The sequence below is a fragment of the Plodia interpunctella genome, chromosome 21 (assembly GCF_027563975.2).
Source record: "Plodia interpunctella isolate USDA-ARS_2022_Savannah chromosome 21, ilPloInte3.2, whole genome shotgun sequence".
NCBI classification, from domain to species: domain Eukaryota; kingdom Metazoa; phylum Arthropoda; class Insecta; order Lepidoptera; family Pyralidae; genus Plodia; species Plodia interpunctella.
Window position 1 is genome coordinate 3,445,393 of NC_071314.1, and position 19,986 is coordinate 3,465,378.

General features: G+C 34.8%; 3 protein-coding genes across 4 annotated transcripts; 2 read left to right on the top strand and 1 right to left on the bottom strand.

Annotated features, from left to right (window-relative positions):
• The first annotated feature begins 228 nt into the window (after nucleotides 1-228).
• Nucleotides 229-5,416, top strand: unc-119. The gene is made up of 3 exons (XM_053761489.2): nucleotides 229-828; nucleotides 1,058-1,230; nucleotides 1,534-5,416. Exons 1-3 carry the CDS (start codon nucleotides 479-481, stop codon nucleotides 1,650-1,652), a joined length of 642 nt encoding a protein of 213 aa, XP_053617464.1. The 5' UTR covers nucleotides 229-478; the 3' UTR covers nucleotides 1,653-5,416.
• Nucleotides 5,417-5,730: 314 nt separating this feature from the next.
• Nucleotides 5,731-17,036, bottom strand: LOC128679336 (E3 ubiquitin-protein ligase Siah1-like). 2 transcript variants are annotated; one of them, XM_053761485.2, is made up of 8 exons: nucleotides 16,861-17,036; nucleotides 12,299-12,391; nucleotides 11,802-11,879; nucleotides 10,721-10,906; nucleotides 9,714-9,785; nucleotides 8,313-8,523; nucleotides 7,818-7,956; nucleotides 5,731-7,595 (listed from the first exon to the last, which is right to left on the bottom strand). In XM_053761485.2, the coding sequence occupies exons 1-8, from the start codon at nucleotides 16,932-16,934 to the stop codon at nucleotides 7,117-7,119; spliced, it is 1,332 nt and encodes a 443-aa protein (XP_053617460.1). In that variant the 5' UTR covers nucleotides 16,935-17,036; the 3' UTR covers nucleotides 5,731-7,116. The 2 variants fall into 2 exon arrangements, with proteins under 2 accessions (XP_053617460.1, XP_053617459.1); XM_053761484.2 differs by lacking the exon at nucleotides 16,861-17,036 and adding an exon at nucleotides 15,096-15,359.
• An 835-nt stretch (nucleotides 17,037-17,871) lies between these two features.
• Nucleotides 17,872-19,706, top strand: LOC128679341 (macrophage migration inhibitory factor-like). The gene is made up of 3 exons (XM_053761493.2): nucleotides 17,872-18,136; nucleotides 18,619-18,791; nucleotides 19,399-19,706. The coding sequence occupies exons 1-3, from the start codon at nucleotides 18,029-18,031 to the stop codon at nucleotides 19,475-19,477; spliced, it is 360 nt and encodes a 119-aa protein (XP_053617468.1). The 5' UTR covers nucleotides 17,872-18,028; the 3' UTR covers nucleotides 19,478-19,706.
• The last annotated feature ends 280 nt before the right edge of the window (nucleotides 19,707-19,986 follow it).

Consider the following 19,986-nt stretch of genomic DNA (forward strand, 5'->3'; position numbering starts at 1 on the left):
ACCTGTCACCGCCGCCGTACCGTGCCTGGTTCGACTGACCATGAACAAATAATATTCTTCAACAACATATAATTAAAACACTACAATAAACAAGATATTAAAACATTACAAAGCTACCTATTCATTTTGAAAATCATTGCTTATTTTTGGAATCGTAAAAAAAAAAGACTGTTTGACATTGACAACTAAACGGAAAAAATCACCACCGTCAATGTCAAAAGATAAATCAATATACAAACGTCATTATTTCATCAAAGTTAATTTTTTTTTGTCCGACTGAACCATAATTGAACGGATTGATTTGTTTGCAGAAATAAAATGAATTAAAAAATAAGTAGTACCTACATAAAATAAATTCTAAAAATGATAAGATAAAAATATTCATCTTGTTCAGATGCTAGTTCAGCCGTGCCTATATTTTTGTGATTAATTTATAGGTAATCTACTTTACCATTCGTTCTACTAAATTGATTTAAAAATGAGTTTGGTTGGGAAGAAGTGCGAATCAATTGCCATTACAGATTCAAATAAAGATGGTATCATCAGTGAAATAACACCAGATGATGTATTGCGCCTGGACAGGATTACTGATACATATCTCTGTAGTCCCGAAGCCAATGTATACGACATAGATTTTACGCGATTTAAAATTAGAGATTTGGAGACTGGAACAGTGTTGTTCGAAATAGCAAAGCCTCCAACTGACTTTGGCGTGGACAATGAGGGCACTGAGGATACTCCAGAGGAGCCTCTCGATCCAAATGCGGGAAGATTCGTCCGATACCAATTTACTCCTCAATTTTTGAAACTGAAGACTGTCGGAGCCACGTAAGTACCCTAAAAGCAAATTATTTTTATTATTAAAAAAAGAGATTAACTTTATTAATTGTATCACAAACCAATTGTTTTTAAAATAATTTTATACTTTAGTCATAAAAAAAATGTAAATTTTTCTAAACACTAGTTATTTAAGCTCAAATTCATGTCAGGAAATCATTTAACAGATTGTTTCTAAAATATATTGACATATTTATAATTTTCCTAAAAATCTTTTCAGTGTGGAGTTCACAGTAGGTTCCCGACCAGTAAACCATTTTAGAATGATTGAAAAGCACTTCTTTCGAGACACATTGCTCAAAACATTTGATTTTGAGTTTGGATTTTGCATTCCATTTTCTAGAAACACCTGTGAACATATATACGAGTTTCCAGCCCTGCCATCTGATCTAGGTAATTTTTTATTTTATTTTTGCTATAGGCTAGGGTTGCTTATATGCAGTGTTACAATGTTTTTTCATTGCTTTCTAAATCCCACTAGAATTTGTTTTTATCACACCTTCCTTGGTATAGCCATACATTTAATATGGTAAAGCTTTACCTTATATTTAATAATTCTTGTAACATTTGCTACTTATACTTATATCACAGATACTTTATTTACAGTAGAAACTTTCTAGGTAAAAGGACAAAAATAAAAGATAAGAAGGGCAACCCATTCATAAAACTAAAAATATTTTTTTTCTTTATTTTTAGTTGAAGAAATGATTGCAGCACCATTTGAGACTTGTTCGGACAGCTTTTACTTCGTGGATAATCGCCTTGTGATGCACAACAAGGCAGATTATGCATATAATGGTGGTATAAACAACTAAATCTTTCACTGGCATGCTGAACTACTTATATAGTATCACTTGTGTTTTTATGATATGAATGCACATGCTTCAATATAGCCATTGTGCTGACTGTACACTATCTGCAAAGAGTTCGCCAAAGCCAAGTTACAATATACATTGCTGGTATTTTAATGCTGGTAAACAAATGATCTCATACAAACTATGCAATTGACTTTAATTCCCTTAGGCAGCTGTCTGAGTTTACCAATAGTGTGTAGCCAGCATTATGAATGAAATCCTATATTTATACTCAGTTTACAAAAAATTTGCATTCATTATCATTAATGAAAATTTAAGTGGCACTATCTAAGACTCCATTTGTCAATCATCAAAGTTTGTTCAATCCAATAATATTGCTATCTCTTTCATCTTGCATAACCTTACGAAAGAGATAGCAATATATTCGACAAACAAATTTGATAAAAGAAATATAAGCTAATGAACTGTATAATAGATTTACTTATGTTCTTATTTACAATTCCTAATTGGCACTCATTATTTTATCTGGAAATTTTAAAAAGTGTTTATTGTTATATTTTACACATTCCATTGGTTTGTAATATTGATTGTTTGATATTGTGATCTAAATTATTGTGATGTATATCTATTTACTATTATTATCAAACATTTTAGTTAAGTACTTAATTTTAATCAACTTGAATTTGTAATTTATGGTTTCATAATTTATTGTTATAGATTTTCTCAAAGTGAAACTTACATTTGTGAGAGAAACAATGAAATCAAAGAAAATGAAGTAGGATGTGGTACAATTTAAAACACCGAAGTTATTCAATAATAAAAATTAAGATAAAATATTTTCTAGCATACAAATAGACAAATATGTTAAGAAAGCCATTGATCTTATATGTATACTAGTTTTTGAGTTTATTGCGAACAGACAGACCGACACGGCAGAGGACTTTGTTTTATGTAAGGATAAAAATAATCCATTTTTAGCTTCTTGTTCATCAGAAAACTAGGTGTGAATACAGTAATGGACTTTTGGGTTTTGTATGCTCCATATAGGTTCTAAACTTGGGCCTAATAGCCATAGTAATATTTGCCTATTTCAAAGGCGAGTTAAGTGACTATCGTGTGTATTAATGGAATAGCGCCTTTATGCAATCAATAATAACTGACCAAGGTCGCGGTGTGTCACCAGCGTGCGTGATACGGTTGAAATATTTGTTATGGGTGGTGGGCGGGGAGGCTTAGTTCGATAGACAAGGTTGCTTACTCGGCGTCATAGGCAAAGAAAACTAACGACATCGACCCAGCTTAGCCAAATTAAAAACATTTCTTAACTTCAAAAAATTCAACACATACGTTCAATTTTTGTCGATACCGTTTAACTAATAGTAGGTTAGGTACCTATAACTTGATGGACTAACCCATCTATTGCATCTAGAATAAAGTGGGCGTTGGTGCAGTGGGTAAAGATTGAGGGACAGAATATATAAGCGCTCTGTCCCGTTTGTTATATAATACAAGCTTCTCTTGTATAAGTGAAACAAAAGATATGACGATGTCTGTAGTTTTCTATGGCTACGTCACGGTACCAAAAATTGTAAGTTGTAATATTGTAATCAATTGCAATGATAGATTAGCTTCATATTCTGATGATTTTACAAAATCACTCTCATTAATGAATGCCTCTCACGATATAACTGACTACTTTTTCAACTTTTTGAATAGTAAATAATTTATTATCTAGGTACTTATTTGAAAGTTGTTTATGTACCTAATTAGTATATTTCACATTCCGGTAAAGTGATGCTTTACTTTTCCAACATAAAACATTGTATTTGTCTTTATTTTAAATACTATTTCTTGAATCCATTATTTACTTGTCAATTTTTAAAGTACATTATCAGTATTTGCTCATATTTTCTTTTTAAGCTTTTTCCACTAATCATATACTCATCATATAACATCATCAGAAAAACACATAAATACCTCTTCATTACCAACCGATAGCCAGGTTGTTGCGGAGTTATCATTAGAACCTTCTTCTAATTCGAGAGATTTTAGTATCCAACAAATATATTTTTTGAGTTTGAAATCAAATATAAAACTATCCTACTGAATAGTGGGAAGGCAACTTTATCTATATAGGTACTTGACTTATTGAGAGTGCCTTTATTGAGAATTTGTTATGGACACTTCGTTTTCACTATTTAGCACTTAATGTTTATTCACTTATTGTATTATTGTGTGAAACACTTTTGTAATGTGAGTAGGCTAAGTGGGTGCTTCACTGATCTAAAAACTAGTCATTCGAATATAATTAATTGTAAATCTATTCTGTCATGAAATATTGAAACAAATAACTTGAAATACAGGGAGGACGTAATAATACAACAAATTATAAGATTTACCTTAACAAAATCAAATCAATAAAATTGTCTTTATTGTTTTTAATTATAAATGTAATCATGTTTTAAATTTACAATTATTTTCCATAATGTTATAAGTCATTATTCATTACGATCTCGTCAGAAGAAGAAATATATACTCAGTTTATACATATTTAATGGTTTTTAATATAAGACTGCTCCGAAATAATAGTAAAGTACTGTAAAAGTATTGTGCAACCTACGAATACGTTTCGCAGTTTAACACATTGGAGTTTAAAGGTTTTAACGGCATAATGATTATTTTATATTCCAAGGTGGACAGAAAGCATTAACGACAATAATATTAAAACATTAAGACTTAAATAGTTTGGTTCGAAACTCTACCTATGCCGGCTATACATTATCGCGGAACAGTTCGCAGAACTTTGGCGGATTCGGCATACCTACATTGTTGTATTTTCAATGTGTAATTTTCGTGCATTCGCGTCGACATCTGTCAGGAGTTCGGCGATTGTTTATCTGCCGGCATTACAAAACTAATGTTTGTTGTTTGTTTTGTACGGTGTAAGCCAGTGGAACCTCACACTTCGTATAATTTAAGGTCAAAACACGGCTGCATCAGCCATTGCTTTCAAATATTTTTGAAAGGCCTACCACGAAATACACAAACACGCACGCAGCACGTTACTAACGTCCACAAGCTATCCCTTTTCCCATATACCGTGTACGCATCGTGCAAAAAAAAAGATAGAACGTGTGGACGCACTGACTTGCTATGCGTTTGTGTTGCTATTTGCAGTATGGCGGTTGGTTTTATCGCAGGAACTAAAATGATTTAAAACATTTGAACTCTTATAATGCCGTCCAAATTGCTTGTCCAATCAAGCGAACTTATCATAAATTCTCAAGACTATAATATTGAATGTGTTCACGTGTGTGTTTATTTGCTATATGTTTAATTTATTTATGTAATGGTAGATATCATCCACGGATGTTGCAGTAGCGATGTGGTAGGTATGTAATTGTTAAGATGCAGATTACTCTGTAGATAAGGCTGAGGTGCAGAACTATTTAAATCTTTTGAAGTACTATCTTGACCGCAGACTTATATGTAAACCTCAAGATCTCGACCATATTGTTTTTTATTCTTACAAGAATATTCTTGTGTGAAAAAAAAACTGATTTTATATTTTCTCCAAACTTTTGATTATTTTATTTGTAGAAATCGAGTGGTTTTTCAGTTGTAAACACAGATATATGAACATTATGTTCATATATCTGTGTTATAGGTTGTAAACGGTTGTATTTTAATCTATACTAATAATGATCTGCCTTGTCACTGTCACTACACTAGTTTGTCGATGAGATAAAAAATAACAATAATGACATACCACCTTTTATTGAAACACCACGCATCATGGTGTCTATTCTGCTAATTTTAAGCCAAAATTGCTTTTCAATAGTAGGTATATAGACACGCAATAAGAATTAATATTGAGACACAATAATGGCTTATCTTTAGTTAATGGACACTTTGTTCCATACCATACTTAAGTATCATAACACAACAAAAAGAAAAAAGTACTTAATGGACGTAAATAATATTAACTGTAGTATAATAACTATTTATCTCGTTTTGAGATACTTTAGATTTAGTGAAAACCTTGTTAAATAATAGAAAGGGAAAAGAGAAGCGGGTGTTGTGATTAAAAGCTTTATTAAAATTTTCGATTTCATACATGATACATTAATAAAATTGAAATTAAAAATTATAGGTAATATGGAATTTAAAAAAACATCTAATACTAAATGACTTAATTCGACCAGCCTATCAATCATCATCATCGATGACAGCCTTCGTTTCTTACTGCTGGGAATAGGACTTAAGGCTTTATCAACCATACTAATACATAATACAAGTATATTTCAAGGACAGGAAAATACGGGTATAAGTTATATGAAATCAATCATCACACAAAATTACCCATTCCATATCTCTTTGAATTAAACTTTATTTAGGTATACATTCACACCGTAGTATTATGGGTGAACTTTTCCTTTCAATCATTTTAAATATCGGTGCAGACCGAATGCGCAATGGCAGCGGACGACGCGTCTACGCATTGCTAACCTTACCTCCGTATCCTGTACCAAATTTTCATAATAGTGTTTGTGTGACATGCACCATTACTAAATTTTCACAATAGAGAAGTTCCACCTGTAATTTACGGTGTTGGTTGTTCTCTTGTACGTACTCTTCTTGCCAGCGGTAAACCCAAAGACCTGGCTACACATTATTTAGGCAGGAACACTGCCGGTTTGTGCAGTCAACCGCACGTCAAGTGACAATGCAGGAATCTCTATACGTCAGTAATAGCGACGAAATTGCGATGAGTTTGGGTAGCTTGATGTGCTGTTGACTGTACCTGTATTTCGTTCCTATAAAAGTATACAAATACATATCTAATCGTTATTCAAGACTTATAATTATATTTGCTAGAACTACGACCAACGCGGCTTTTCTGCCTAGTTATTGATTGGTGCATCAAATAACTTCTCTCTTATAATACGAAGAAGTGCCAAAATTGTACAAACAGAACCAAATTTTTTTGCGCGATTTTGCCAGCTACAAATAAAATAATACTAAGAATACAGAGCATCTTCAGTGCTACTTATCTGATTAAAAACATGATCAGCGAATTTAAGATTATTTATCAATGATTATATATTTAATTAATACAACAAATGTCTTATGCCGGCTCCACACCGGAACCCAGACATATGCCGACCCGAATGCGCGAACATTGCGTAGTTTGTATGAGTGCTTTTATTTATTGCAAGGAAAGCCCATCACTTTACTTATACTTTAGCACCTATGCCATCTTGGCTTAGGCAAAATAATACTAATCAATCAATATACTACTTATAACGATAAATTTAAAGTTTACGTTCACTAAATTACGTTTTCTATTTACCGATAGTGCAATACACACATCTTTTTTGTATTTAGGTACTTATTAATTTTTTTATGATTGAAACAATGATAATGAAAATGAAAACAAACATAAAAATAATAATTTAACTAGTTATCTGCCCTGACCACCGCGGGCACCGCGGTTGTTTCTTCCGAAAGGCTTCTCATTAACTTCCTTCTTTATATAGAATTTGTATGTCAACTTGTTATCTGTAGCAAATGTAGATGCGTAGGATAGGGGAAGTATAGCGCATTTAGACTCAGAGATGACGTCATGAACACTGATATTGACAGGCTGGCAGACGTCTACATGCTGATACTTCCTGCGAGGTTGTCCTTTGTTATAGACGTGGATTTCATACGTCCACTTTGATGCGCTAATATTGGTTCCAATGAGCTGCACAGCCATGCAGACATTCTGTCGGCTATGGGAGACTATGAAGTGAAACATGAAGTTGAAATTTCCGATCACTACCAGATGAGCGTTATGACTATTGTTTCTCAAGTTCGATATGGTCATTTCAGTGTCGACAGCTCCTCGATTTATTGGATGAGTGTTATCGAAGTGCGACTCTATTTGAGAAAGTTTACCTGAAATAAATGCATCGATATTACGATCTCCGATACTAAGTTATTTTTTGGAAGGAAATAAAGATTGAACACCGAAACTGGAACTGACGATCAGTTTCGTGGATTGAAAAAAAAAACCTATCAGCGCCAGCAACACCCGTGGTGTTGTAAGCGTCCATATGCTACGGTAGTTAAAAAAGTGTTTTTCTTTCTGTCCTAGAATATAGAATGTTTTCGTCTTACCTTTCCATTGGCAACCAAATGAAGAGTTGAGCGGGCAGAGCATCTCTCGGAATAAACATTCTTTGGAGTGCTTCTCCAAGTCGGCTCTCTTGATGAATAGATGACATCCATCATCAGAGTATGGACATTTCACTTTCATCTGAAATGAAACTGTAAATCTGTCGCACGTCTAAGCTCCTGGTTGTTACTCAGTCTTTACGCGCCCAGGGCCCGCACTACATATCTTCCCGTGGATGTCGTCGATGAGGCGACTGAGCGACACACAGCCTAGGTAGTTGATAGGCAACAATAGCATTCCCAAGAAAAGTTGACGTCAGGCAGGCGGCCGGTTGTAAAATCATTTTTACGCTGACCCTGGGCTTCGCGGATTCACAATCCCGATCTCAACCGGTAACATGCAGAGATGATAGAGAGATATTAGTATACATTAAAATACAAGTTTTGATAAAAGCTATGGATATGTAGGTAACTATTGTATACCATATACGTAATTACCTCTGAAATGACAGCCTCCACGTCAATATTCCGCATATCAGTTATAGGCTGGTGGCATATGCCGCAGACCCGTCTGAATTGCTTGCACTCATTACAGGAGCTATGGCCCCGCGAACACTGGAATATAGTTAATCCAAACATCTTCTTGCAAGTTGGGCATGTCATTTCGTTTACACTGCCTTTTTCTTTGTCTGCCTTTCGATAGCGGGGCCTAAAAAACAAGCAATCTATAGTTCCTACTTTGGCAGTGTTTGCGTTGGTTTTTATAGTGGGGTATGTAGGTATATTTTGTCTATAAAGAGTGAGAGAGAAAACTGACAGCTGGCATTCTGTATATATCTATTTTAAATATACTGTACCTGTGAATTATTATTCGATATAGTAGGTACAGTGTATATAATTATTATCCAATTAGCGTAAATAATGTTATCCGCATATATGTAGAACTATTTAATACATCTATTTATATCCGTAGACATTTTCGGTTTTCTGACGATGTTTTCCTTCACCGGAAACAAGTAGTCGTCTATGAAAACTACTATGCATAAGAGTCAGATTGGTATACAAACTCATGTGGCACGAGTAGGATTTGAACCTGGGTCCTTTGGAACATAGATGGACGGTCTTAACCACTTGACCACAACCGCTTCAACCTTCTACTATTTGTTATGTAGATAAGTATTAAAATATTACTTATTTGTAAGTAAGTATACTTTTTTATAAGTATTATGTATAATTACATTCCAGAAGACGTCCGGCGTGACGCTGGACGCGACGTACAAATGCTTGATATGGAAAACACTAACCGCACAAACATTTAATTCTCTGATTAGGCATGGAACATGCTTGGAGTCATCTTGAAGTCGTTTTTCTTTGTTTTGTCCCTCTCTCTTTTCAGTATTTGACATTGAAAGAACGAGACAATACAAAGAATAACTATTTCGAGGCTAATCAGAAATGTTTTTATTAATGTGGTCTCTCACATGCGCCTGACATGGCGGTGGTGCAAGAGCGCCGCACGCCGCCTATGCAGTCATTTCGGAGAAAATTAATTAAAATTAAATTAAATGTTGTGTCGTCACGCCTTTTTCTTCTCTTCTCAACGAGAAAAACTTCTCTCTCTCATTTTTTGTTATAACATCATCGTCATCCTCCTCTTCAAGAAAAGTGCGAGAATCTGATCACAGTTTGCGTTGGAAGCCCGCGTCCTAGAGTGACCACCCCAAGTTTAGGGCCTAAACCTGCGATAAACGTACCTACGTAATAACCATAGATAATAGAAAGCAATAACGATAAACGTAAACTTTCGGCGGCGTCGACGTTCAGCAGAATAAAGATGCCGGACGCGGCTTATGGCATTTGTCGCAGATCACCGCCTAAAATAGGTAAGTACCTACTAACCTTGAATTATGGCGATCTCTTGAAATCGAGCGATCTCTTGGAGCAGGGGGGGCTGTCGGGACAGGCACATTTCTGTAACGTGATGTTTATTTTCTTTTTTTTCCATTATAATGGTCCGCTATACATTTAAAAAATATATATTTATATGGGTAAGTATATATTTATTTGAACAAGTTTTTCCCCGATAGTTCCTAGTGTTCCTATTAATTATCCTTACATATATAATAAAACAAAGTCCTCTGCCGTGTCTGTCTGTATGTTCGCGATAAACTCAAAAACTACTGCACGGATTTTCATGCGATTTCTACATTAGATAATGTGATTCCTGAGGAAGTTTTAGGTGTATAATTTATTATGTTTTACTCGAGTGAAGCCGGGACGAGCCGCTATACGTATTAGTATTATAGTAAGTTTTTATCGAAGATAACCAAGGTTTTGAATCTAGGCTCAGAAATCTTATCCTACTAATCATCATGATGGGGTGCCAACTTCGTCAGCATACGGAAACCCTCGCGGCTTTGGGCCGCTATTTTCAGTTGGTTGTATCTAAGTCCGGTCCAATCCTACTAATATTACCTATAAATGCGAAAGTTTGTAAGGATGTAATATGTGTATGTTTGTGACTCTTTCACGCAACTATCTCTACTGGAGGGATTGTTATGTTTGACACATGGGTAGAATATAATCTGGTATAACACATTTAAGGGTACTTTTTATCCCGTAATTACCACGGGAACGAAGCCCCGGCGCCGGGGCGCTGTATTATAAATGCGAAAGACTGTGTTTACCTGTCTGTTTCGCTTTTACGGCTAAACCTCTGGACCGATTTTGATTATACCTACCTATACCTACATGTGTACAGTTAACCTCCAAATGACTAAAGGGAGGGTGAAGTGAACGTAAGTAAGTACGTGGTACTTATATGAAAATATTGTCTGTTCCGCTTTCGCAGAGAAATACACGCTGGCGAAGCCGGGGGCAAAAGCTAGTACTTTATAAATAATCACCGTTCTTGGATGTTTCCACTATTATTGACGAAGACGTATTCTGCGGAGGTCGATGGGGGTGGGGCCACGTTGCTTTGAAATTGATACTGACTCTGAACAGTATTCAAATTAGGGTATAAAGTGTGTCCCGGTGGTGCTGGCGAGTTAAACAGTGGATGACTGAATGAAGATGTAGCCATTGCCACGCTGAAACAAAAATAAAACAGTAGAAATAAAGCAGTTAGTTAGTGAAACTAGTCATTTTGTAGATACCACGGAGGGCTTAGTGCGAGTTTGCTATTTACATCTCACCATCGAGACGCAGCGAACCAATCACATTGCGACATTGTGACGCAACAACAACAACAACATCGAAATGTGATTGGTTAGCTGCTTCTCACTTCGAATCGATTCGATAGTGAAGTGAAATGCAAACCCGCGCTAAGGCCTCTGCTCAGATATGGATGTCCAGAAAAAGAAAATATAGGTACAAATTTGTGGTTCATACATTCTTGAAGACAATTTGGTATGTGTGTTGATCATCATACAGGTAATATTTATTTTAAAGAATGTATGTCCAATCAGTAAAGATTGTAAATAAGATTTAAGATGTAAGTAATAGCGGTTAGCAATTTAGTTAGTTAGTTTTAATTTTATCCAGTTTTTTTTTTATCTAAAGTTTATTTAGTTTAGCAAGTATAAAGAAATAATGTACTATGAGCAAGGTTATGGGTTCAAGGTACATAATACTGATGCTGGGAAAAATATATATTTCATTCTCATCATAGCCATCTGCGCGGACGTAGTATAGGTACTCGTATTGATAAGTTTTGTTGCATAATGTGTTCTAGCGTTTCATCTCTGTAGTAATCGGTCTGAAATGATATGATATTTTAATAGTGTAGTTATAATACGTGTATATGTGTACGAAAATGGACGTGAAAATGTGCTCGGCCGTGAATCTTTTCTAACTCGTCGCAGAGCAATTTCGTAGGTACTTACCATGAAAGTAGTAGGTACTCCGTACCATGAAATTAGTAAGGGCTCGTGTGTAATTCCATGGTATGTACTTAAAATACACGTTAATGAAAATGGCACTTACTTAGGATATGTTGGACTCGCAGCATTTGAAGGACTCACTGGACTGCTGCTGCTTCCAGCCACATTTTGAGCTTGAAGCCTAAACATAATGCAGTTAAATAATTAGGTTATTGATTCAGACAGTGCAATGGTCAGGCTGTAGCAATAGCTATATACATATTATAATATATACCGTTATAAGTATAGGTAGGTACCTAACCAAGAATTTAACCAAAATTTAACCTATCTTCCATCCTACTGATATCATAAATGCGAAAGTGTGTGAGGATTTGTGTGTGTTTGTTACTCTTTTACGCATAATGTACTAGTGATAGTGTTGGTTTGCATTTCATGATTACATAATTGTTTTTAGTTAGTTTTGCCTTTCAACGGTTAAGGCCTTTTTATCCTTTAGTTGCTTCGTACGATATCCACAGGATGGCACCAGGCCAACCAACTCATGAATAAAATAGAATACGTAATAGTAAATGCTTTTAGAAGCACTGGTATTCTTCTTACTGGGTGGCCCGCGTATCCTTTTGATGTTTTTGTTCAAAATACTCTCTCTGACGTTCTAATAACTGTGCCACTTCTGTGTCTGTAAATAGATCCCTGAAACAAAGAAATGTTCATCAAATAATAACAGTACCTACATAAGTAGAGATTTATAATTATAAAACCTACATTTGTTAATTGACGTCTTTGGGGAAAAGGCCGCGGTGAAGTTTGTTGCGCCGCTTCTTCTTCACCTGCGCTTTGTGTAATTTTTAACGTCAATAAGTGATGAATTTTAAAAATCAATATAAAATATCTTAGATTATCGTAAGTTATATGTAGGTAGATGAATTACGCGTCTATCCATCAATACGTATACCTAATAAAACAGTATAAAAAGTTAGTTTGTAAATAGGTACATTTATTTATGTTATATGTATTATACTTATTTACAAAAAAAATATTTTAGTCTGTTTAGGGCAAAAAAAATGTATTTTTATCTGTTAATCTCCGAACTAGGTAGATATGTATATGTACCTATAGAGATATCGAAATGACGCCTTAGCGAAACTGGTTCAGAATGATAAGCATTTTTACTTATACTCGTATGAAAAGGATTTTTAATTATTTACGTATAATAATAACAAAGTTTTAAGAGCCAGTAAAGTAGTATCACCTCCACCTGGCAAACTTTTGTCAAAATTGGCGGCCAAAAATTGAGAATAACGATGATAATAACTATGACAGCCTGGAATCGAAACAAGTAAACATAACAACAAACAAGCCAATCGCAAGGGCGGATTTACAAATGAGCGTCGCTATAGCAACCGATACTGCGTCGTTGAGTGTGTTTGTGCCAGTCGATGCAGTATTTACCCTGATAAGACTATTCATTTATATTTTATTGTTACTTAGATTTTTATTTATAAAATACAATAATTATTATGAGCACAGGCATCAGATTGCATGAAAATATGGAAGAACATATATTTTAAGCTGTGTTGAGAGGTTATTCGCGATTTTGTCACTAATCTGGCGCCAGTCCACTGGCATTTTGTAACCAGGGGAGATACATTAAAGCCAGGGAAGTGACTAAAATGTAATTTATTATTGTTTGGTCTTTTAAAACAATAAAAACGAGATCCTATTACTAAGACTACGCTGTCTGTCTGTCCATCTGTCACCAGGCTATATCTAAGGAACCGTGATAGCTAGATAGTTGAAATTTTCACACATTATGTATTTCTGTTTCCGCATACCTGAAGGGTAAAAACGGGACCTTTTAATAAGACATCGCATTATGTCTGCGTGTGTATATAAATTTGATATTTTTGTTAATTTGTTTGTAACCAGATATCATTCATTTTTGGGACTGATAGTATTTCATTTATTAATATAATAAACAATAATAAATAACAATTTAAATTTTATTTCACATATAAATTTACTAAGAGAATGTTACAAATACATAACTTTTTCTCGGGGGCCTCTGAAAATACCAATACCGTATAATGACACAAATATCCTATTTTATAATTTGCTGGAGTCATAGAGTCTACGCGAACGAAGTCGCGGGTATCAGCTAGTCCATTAGATACCTATAATAATCTGATATAAAATAATCAGATCCATATCACCATAGTCAGCGCCATTGAAAGTAAGAAAAACATTACGGGTAGGTAGGTACCAATTACCTACCACAGACACGAAGTAGGTATAGGTATAGGTATAATACCTAAGTATTATTGTTTTTGCCTGCTGCATTAATTTCCTACGGGAACAGTATTTTTATGGGATGAAAGGTTACACTATGTCCTTCTCCATACTTCAAACTACATGACGTACCTATGCAAAATTTTTAGAAGATTGGTTGAGTTGATAGACCGTGAAGATAAACAGATTTTACAAACAGCAAACAAAACTTTCGCATTTTTATAATATTAGTTTTGATTAGGATACCTATACCTATACTCCGTGCACAGATTAGATAATACTTCCACTTCCAGTTCCACAGGTACCTAAGTAGGTACCTACATACAGTATGAAAGTGATAAAATCGTGTCGAGACAGGAGTAAGGAATTTGAACTAGGCTAAGATTGTTACATATTTTTCGCAGGTACACTACTACAAGCATGCAGGCAGTGCATATGTGTGCTTATCTCTGATGGTTTATCTACTAGCCGCTTGTCGCGTACCTACCTACCTACCTACAAGCTGAGGGCTGCGCAACGACTGTCGCAATGTTTTGCGCTCTAGCTCAGTAAAACTGAATTTTAGATTATTTTTAGTGGAGAAAAGTCTTAAATAGACGCCCCGTTATCATAGAAAAATTAAAACATAGGTACCTACCTAAGTACTTATACTAAAATATGTTTTGTCACTATCGCACTTAATAATATTTAAAATTGACTGAAAGAGACAAAACATATTTTAGGTAAGTTTTTTTTTAACCTTTGTTTTAACTTTTTTTTTAAACAGGGTTATAGTCAAAAGAGTGTAAATAGTACCTATAAATGTACCTATACCGTATCCGCCAAAGTTTGGCAAACTGTTCAACGACGACAGTGTGGAGCTGGCATGATAAATGGCTCCTTTGCCAACCCTACTAAGAAAGTTTAGTCTATGTTAAGATTCCTTACTGCTGTGAACGAAATATATATATCATTTGCACGCTCAAAATTTCCTCAGGTTTTTTTGCGAGTAGATGACTATAATGGACTAAATATTGTTGTGGTTATTGTAAGTGAATAAATAAATGTTAGCGTCAGTACTTGGCTAGTAATAAGTTGACAAAAAAGTAAATGACTCTTTGTTACTAACCTGGTTTGTACTTGTGGCGTTCTCACGTCAGCAAATCTCTGCTCTGAAGGATTATTTTTGGAAGGTTCGTTGCCCATTTCGAAATCTTTGATTTTTAATGTCACTAGATATTTTCTATTCTGTATCAAACAACCGATTTTGCAATAGAATAATGATTATTCTCACTCACCCACAAACTTTTAACGAACTTACAATACGAGAATGAGCAGATTGTTTAATCTTGAGTCGATCGGTGACGAACAAAATACCCCGCCAATAGACAAACAATACAAAATGGCGGCGTCTGTTCACGATAACGTGTTACTTTATGGTAGGGGCGGACGCAGACGCTTTCACTGATTTTTAGGGTTCCGTAGCCTAATGGCAGAAACGGAACTGTCCGTCTGTCCGTCTGTCCGTCTGTCCGTCTGTCCGTCTGTCCGTCTGTCCGTCTGTCCGTCCAGCAAACGAACGGCTTGTCCGGTCCCTGGTTTTCATCACACCCCGCTTTGCGCAAATTTGCGTAGCTCCGTGTGTGAACAGCCTAAAACACACGAAACGACACATTGAATCGTGTACATAAATAATAACGCACCGCTTTACCGCACGCGCTTAGTAGGTAAGTATTTGTTGTGCATTGCAATTTATTCAAATTAAAACCGTATGGCCTGAGCTTAAAGCATAAATTAGCCTACTATCTGAACGGGTAACCCCTTCGTATGACTTACCTCAAAGAAAGGGTTTTGTAGTCGTTGATATAGCGCTTACCAAAGCAATGTAAACGGGTTACAGCACCGAACGGCTTTCGAAAGCAAACCCTTACCAAAAACCCCTTCGAAACCCGTGAAAGGGATAGCAGTTCGATCCCTGGATCTGATAACTTAGACTAACTAACACTTAGATGTCGGAATTCTATCTGCGTGCTTTAATTCATTACTGTTGATTTAGTTATGCTATTTGATAGATGTCACTAAATAATATGTCCATAATAATTACACCTTATGCAAAAGCTATTAATTAAGGTTGAGATTCAAATTCGCTCATTCGTTTTTTTAGAACTGTGCTTTCTACTCAAAGAGGTGGTGGGGTTACGTGTGGTGTAGCCACTCAACGTTAGATGCCGCATACGGATCAAGCGTTATACGATTTTAGATTTTATCACAATGGAATACAAGTTGTTTTTCATTCACACTAATATTTTTTTCGAGTTAATTGGAACCGAAATATAAAATAATAATATTCAAAGTGAATAGCGACATACCGATGATAGGAAATACCTGATCGTAATAATTCGTTCTTTTGCATTCTAGAACAGAACATCGAGTCATTTTGTGTGTTTTTTTTGTAATCGAACACGCCGGATACAGACGTCACAAAGTGTTAGCAACCACGAAGAGATTGCGTGTGGACTGAGTCGAGTTAAGTCTCCTTAGACTAGAAAGTTAAGTAACTTTGGCACGCGCGCCCCGCCCACACGTCCCTTCCACGTGAAGTTTATTATTCCTCACCGCAATACGGAATCCTAAATGGGCGAGTCCGACTCGCACTTGGCCCCTTGTTCAATTTCTATACTTTTTACATTACGCTGTTTTTCAATTTCTATATTTTATAACTTAAATAAAACCAAGAATGTTATACACTCTAACCTAACGGTATGGTTTGTATTTCCATAAATAAAACATAATGTATTGGTATGATGTCTCATAAAGTAGTCACCAATAAAGTGCTTAAAATCTTTCTTCGGATTGTTTTTCATGCGAGAACTTACTACAAATTAAGTACTTACCTTGTCTGTGATTCAGTTTTTAGATCTTGCATATTATCATCCTTCTTTCTAAATTTAGATTTCGTTGTACCCATTTTTCAAAACAGTTTTCTCTAAAAGTATATATTTTTAAATTATTTCCGTACTGAACAGTAAGTACAATACCTACTACTAGTACATACTAGATTATAATTACAGATTATCACTGACGTAGGTATGTTATTTTTTATTTATGAATCTACCCCCTCAAATCTTCCTACCGTCCGTTCGCCCTTACCCTTCTTTTTCTAGATTTTAGTTCACAACGTTCCCATAAAACGTAAATTGAGAAGACCTCGTTTTATCTTCGTTCTACAAAGGGATAACTCTCATTATAAGAAAGTACCTATGTACGTATGATATTAAAATATATGAGAAGAGACGAGACAAAGTGATGCCTTCTTTTGTTTCTTATGACGTGCACCGTCCAATCTGGTAAAACCATAATAAAATGTAGCCTATGTTATTCTTGAAGGTTTCAAAGCGGCCAAGTGGTTTTTGAGTTTATTCGTTAAAAGCATTTTTTTTCTTTTTATAATATTTGTATGGAGTATGGATTAGCCGGATTTAGCCGGGTTGGGACGGGATTTGTATGGAATTCTTAGGAAAACGTCTAGACTCGTCCGTCGTTTTATAAATAGATTTTTTGGTCTTTGCCGTGAAATGTCCTATAGTAATTTATTTCTCTTGTGATGAAACCGAGAACAGTGATTTCTCAGCACACATCGGTAGACGAGGTGAAGGCACATCTTACTGTGCCAAAGAATGGCAGAAATGAAAGTATAATGCACTTACGGAGTATAAACGTACTTACGGAGTACCTACTAATTTCATGGTGAAGTATAGTTGTTTCCTTCCTGCCATTCCATGGCATTCCTTTTCTTGCCCTCCGCTCCGTCTCTCCTTGGAAGCGTGCAATCACGATTTGGCTCCGATTCGCTGTCACTGTCATTTTGCAAATCAATCAATGTCAATCATTAATGAAATATGAATTTAATTTCTTTTAGTCGAGTCGACCGAGAAGTGCGTCCTGTCCCTAATTCTAGTTTTATTCTAGTTTTATTATTTTCTTTCAGTTCGATATCGATCAAGTTTGCCAAAGTACAATATCTTAAGAATTTGTTTCTTTCCCAAAAAGTTTTAACACAATATGCCTCACTTTAGAATTGAAACAAACTTGCCAAGAAATAAGATACCCCAGGATTTTGTGTCTAAAATAGTTTCTATTTTGGCTAAATCCCTCGGCAAACCTGAGCAGGTATCTGCAGTCCTGCAATATTTTTGCAATGTGTTTTACACGAAATATGGTTTTGTTTGATAAAATTTAATATTGATATTACGCGTTATTTGCGTCTTCATACTTTCCAATCCGTCTTATTAACAATGCAAATGGGTTGTGTGCGTCCAGCTTTATTAAATTGACAGAATTTTACTTATCTCCAGCACGAGAATTATGTTGTTGTGACTTCATTCTGATATTTTATTTGTGCATGAGCCATTCTTTGGCTTTTGACCCCTTTTATAACTTGTGCGTGAAAAAAGGGGTTTTTTGAAGTTTTTTCTGAAAATTCCCTTCACAAAATAATTTAGTCCTGGAAAAAATTTAAAAAACCTATCTGTGTTTTTTTTTTGTTTAATAGAAGTGTGAATTGCAAGTTGAAATTTTCAAGATTTCAAGTAATAGAATCCCAATAATTTCATAAAGATTACCAATTCATGTTTCTCATCATTACATTTCAGTATTGCGTAGTGAGTGTCATACCTGATGTAATAATGAGTTTTGGTGGTAGCACTGAGCCATGTGCTATTGCTAATCTTATGTCAATTGGGGGCCTTGGAGTTGAACAAAACAAGAAACATGCCAAGGTTTTGTTTGAAGTAGTGGCTAATGAGTTGAGAATATCTACAGAAAGGTAAATTCCAAATATTTTTTTTATTTCAAGGTACAATTGATGATTTCTCTACTGATTCTCGGGCATATCAATTAAACAGTATATAAGTTGGCCAGCCATACAAAATCTATTATTATAAAGAGTTAAGCATTTGTGACTTTGTATGTTTGAGGCAGGTAATCTCCGAAACTACCAAACCAATTTCAAAAATTCTTTGCATGGTCTTCACAATCCATACTTCTTAGATTTGGCAGGTATATCATCCTTTATGACATCTAGCTAGCACTTCTTGGGATTGCACTTTGTGCCAGGACCAGTGGGTAGCGATCAGGAACATTTGTGACTACAGATAATTTCCCACAATGTTTGTTTAAAATATTCTGTACATTTCATGCATATAACTTCTAGTTGCAGTGAGTGAAAATGAGATATGATAGCACTTACAGTACCTATCATGTTTAATAAACATCTTTGTTATCACAATATGATGTCATTGTTTTATAACTGAACCTACATACTTGGTGTCAATGATGTTATTGCATTTGCATAAAGACTCAAAGGCTAAAGTAAAAGTACTTGTGGATCATAAATATGCAGCACCTTAATCAATATATTTTTTAAATTTCAGAATGTACATAACATTTCAAGATGAGCCAACTGGAAATGTTGGATTTAAGGGAACCACATTCCATGCTTTATTTGGATAAAGTATATAATGTACCTAAGTATATATTTTTTAATAAGATATGTAGATTATAAAATATATCATTGTTAGTTTTTTTATAGCATAAAATATATAATTGTTAGTTTTTTTATAGCATCCTTAGTTTTTTTAAAACTAATATTTTGATGTATTTTTGACATAAACATTTCATATAACTTTTTATTTTTTAGAATGGTTTATAATTCATAAATGTGATATAATAAAATTAGACAAAAATCAAATTGTTTTATTAACTTTCCTTTCCGATTTTTTATTGCGGCAACTTGAAATAATCTCACCTACTGCAATCTAGTGACAAGTTATCGTATAGGTACATAATAAGTGGTACAGGTATATTAATAGTTAACCATTGTGCAGGTTTCCTCATCGTGTTTTCCTTCCTGAAAGCTAGTTTATTATCTAATATTTTACTTATAAAGTGTTATGCTGCGTTTAAACCAGAACCCCTGATTCAGGAGCCAGGTTCGTATAACTTACGTAACATTGGTTACG

What these genes read in the sequence shown, in the direction of transcription:
- unc-119 (XM_053761489.2), top strand. Translation starts at nt 479, where the DNA reads ATGAGTTTGGTTGGGAAGAAGTGCGAATCAATTGCCATTACAGATTCA. An exon ending in CTGAAGACTGTCGGAGCCAC is followed by an intron (nt 829 to 1,057) that starts GTAAGTACCCTA and finishes AAATCTTTTCAG; the next exon opens with TGTGGAGTTCACAGTAGGTT. An exon ending in AGCCCTGCCATCTGATCTAG is followed by an intron (nt 1,231 to 1,533) that starts GTAATTTTTTAT and finishes CTTTATTTTTAG; the next exon opens with TTGAAGAAATGATTGCAGCA.
- LOC128679336 (XM_053761484.2), bottom strand. Translation starts at nt 15,172, where the DNA reads ATGGGCAACGAACCTTCCAAAAATAATCCTTCAGAGCAGAGATTTGCT. An exon ending in AAGGATACGCGGGCCACCCA is followed by an intron (nt 11,880 to 12,298) that starts GTAAGAAGAATA and finishes CATTATGTTTAG; the next exon opens with GCTTCAAGCTCAAAATGTGG. An exon ending in TGGAGGCTGTCATTTCAGAG is followed by an intron (nt 7,957 to 8,312) that starts GTAATTACGTAT and finishes GTTTCATTTCAG; the next exon opens with ATGAAAGTGAAATGTCCATA.
- LOC128679341 (XM_053761493.2), top strand. Translation starts at nt 18,029, where the DNA reads ATGCCTCACTTTAGAATTGAAACAAACTTGCCAAGAAATAAGATACCC. An exon ending in CCCTCGGCAAACCTGAGCAG is followed by an intron (nt 18,137 to 18,618) that starts GTATCTGCAGTC and finishes ATTACATTTCAG; the next exon opens with TATTGCGTAGTGAGTGTCAT. An exon ending in TTGAGAATATCTACAGAAAG is followed by an intron (nt 18,792 to 19,398) that starts GTAAATTCCAAA and finishes TTTAAATTTCAG; the next exon opens with AATGTACATAACATTTCAAG.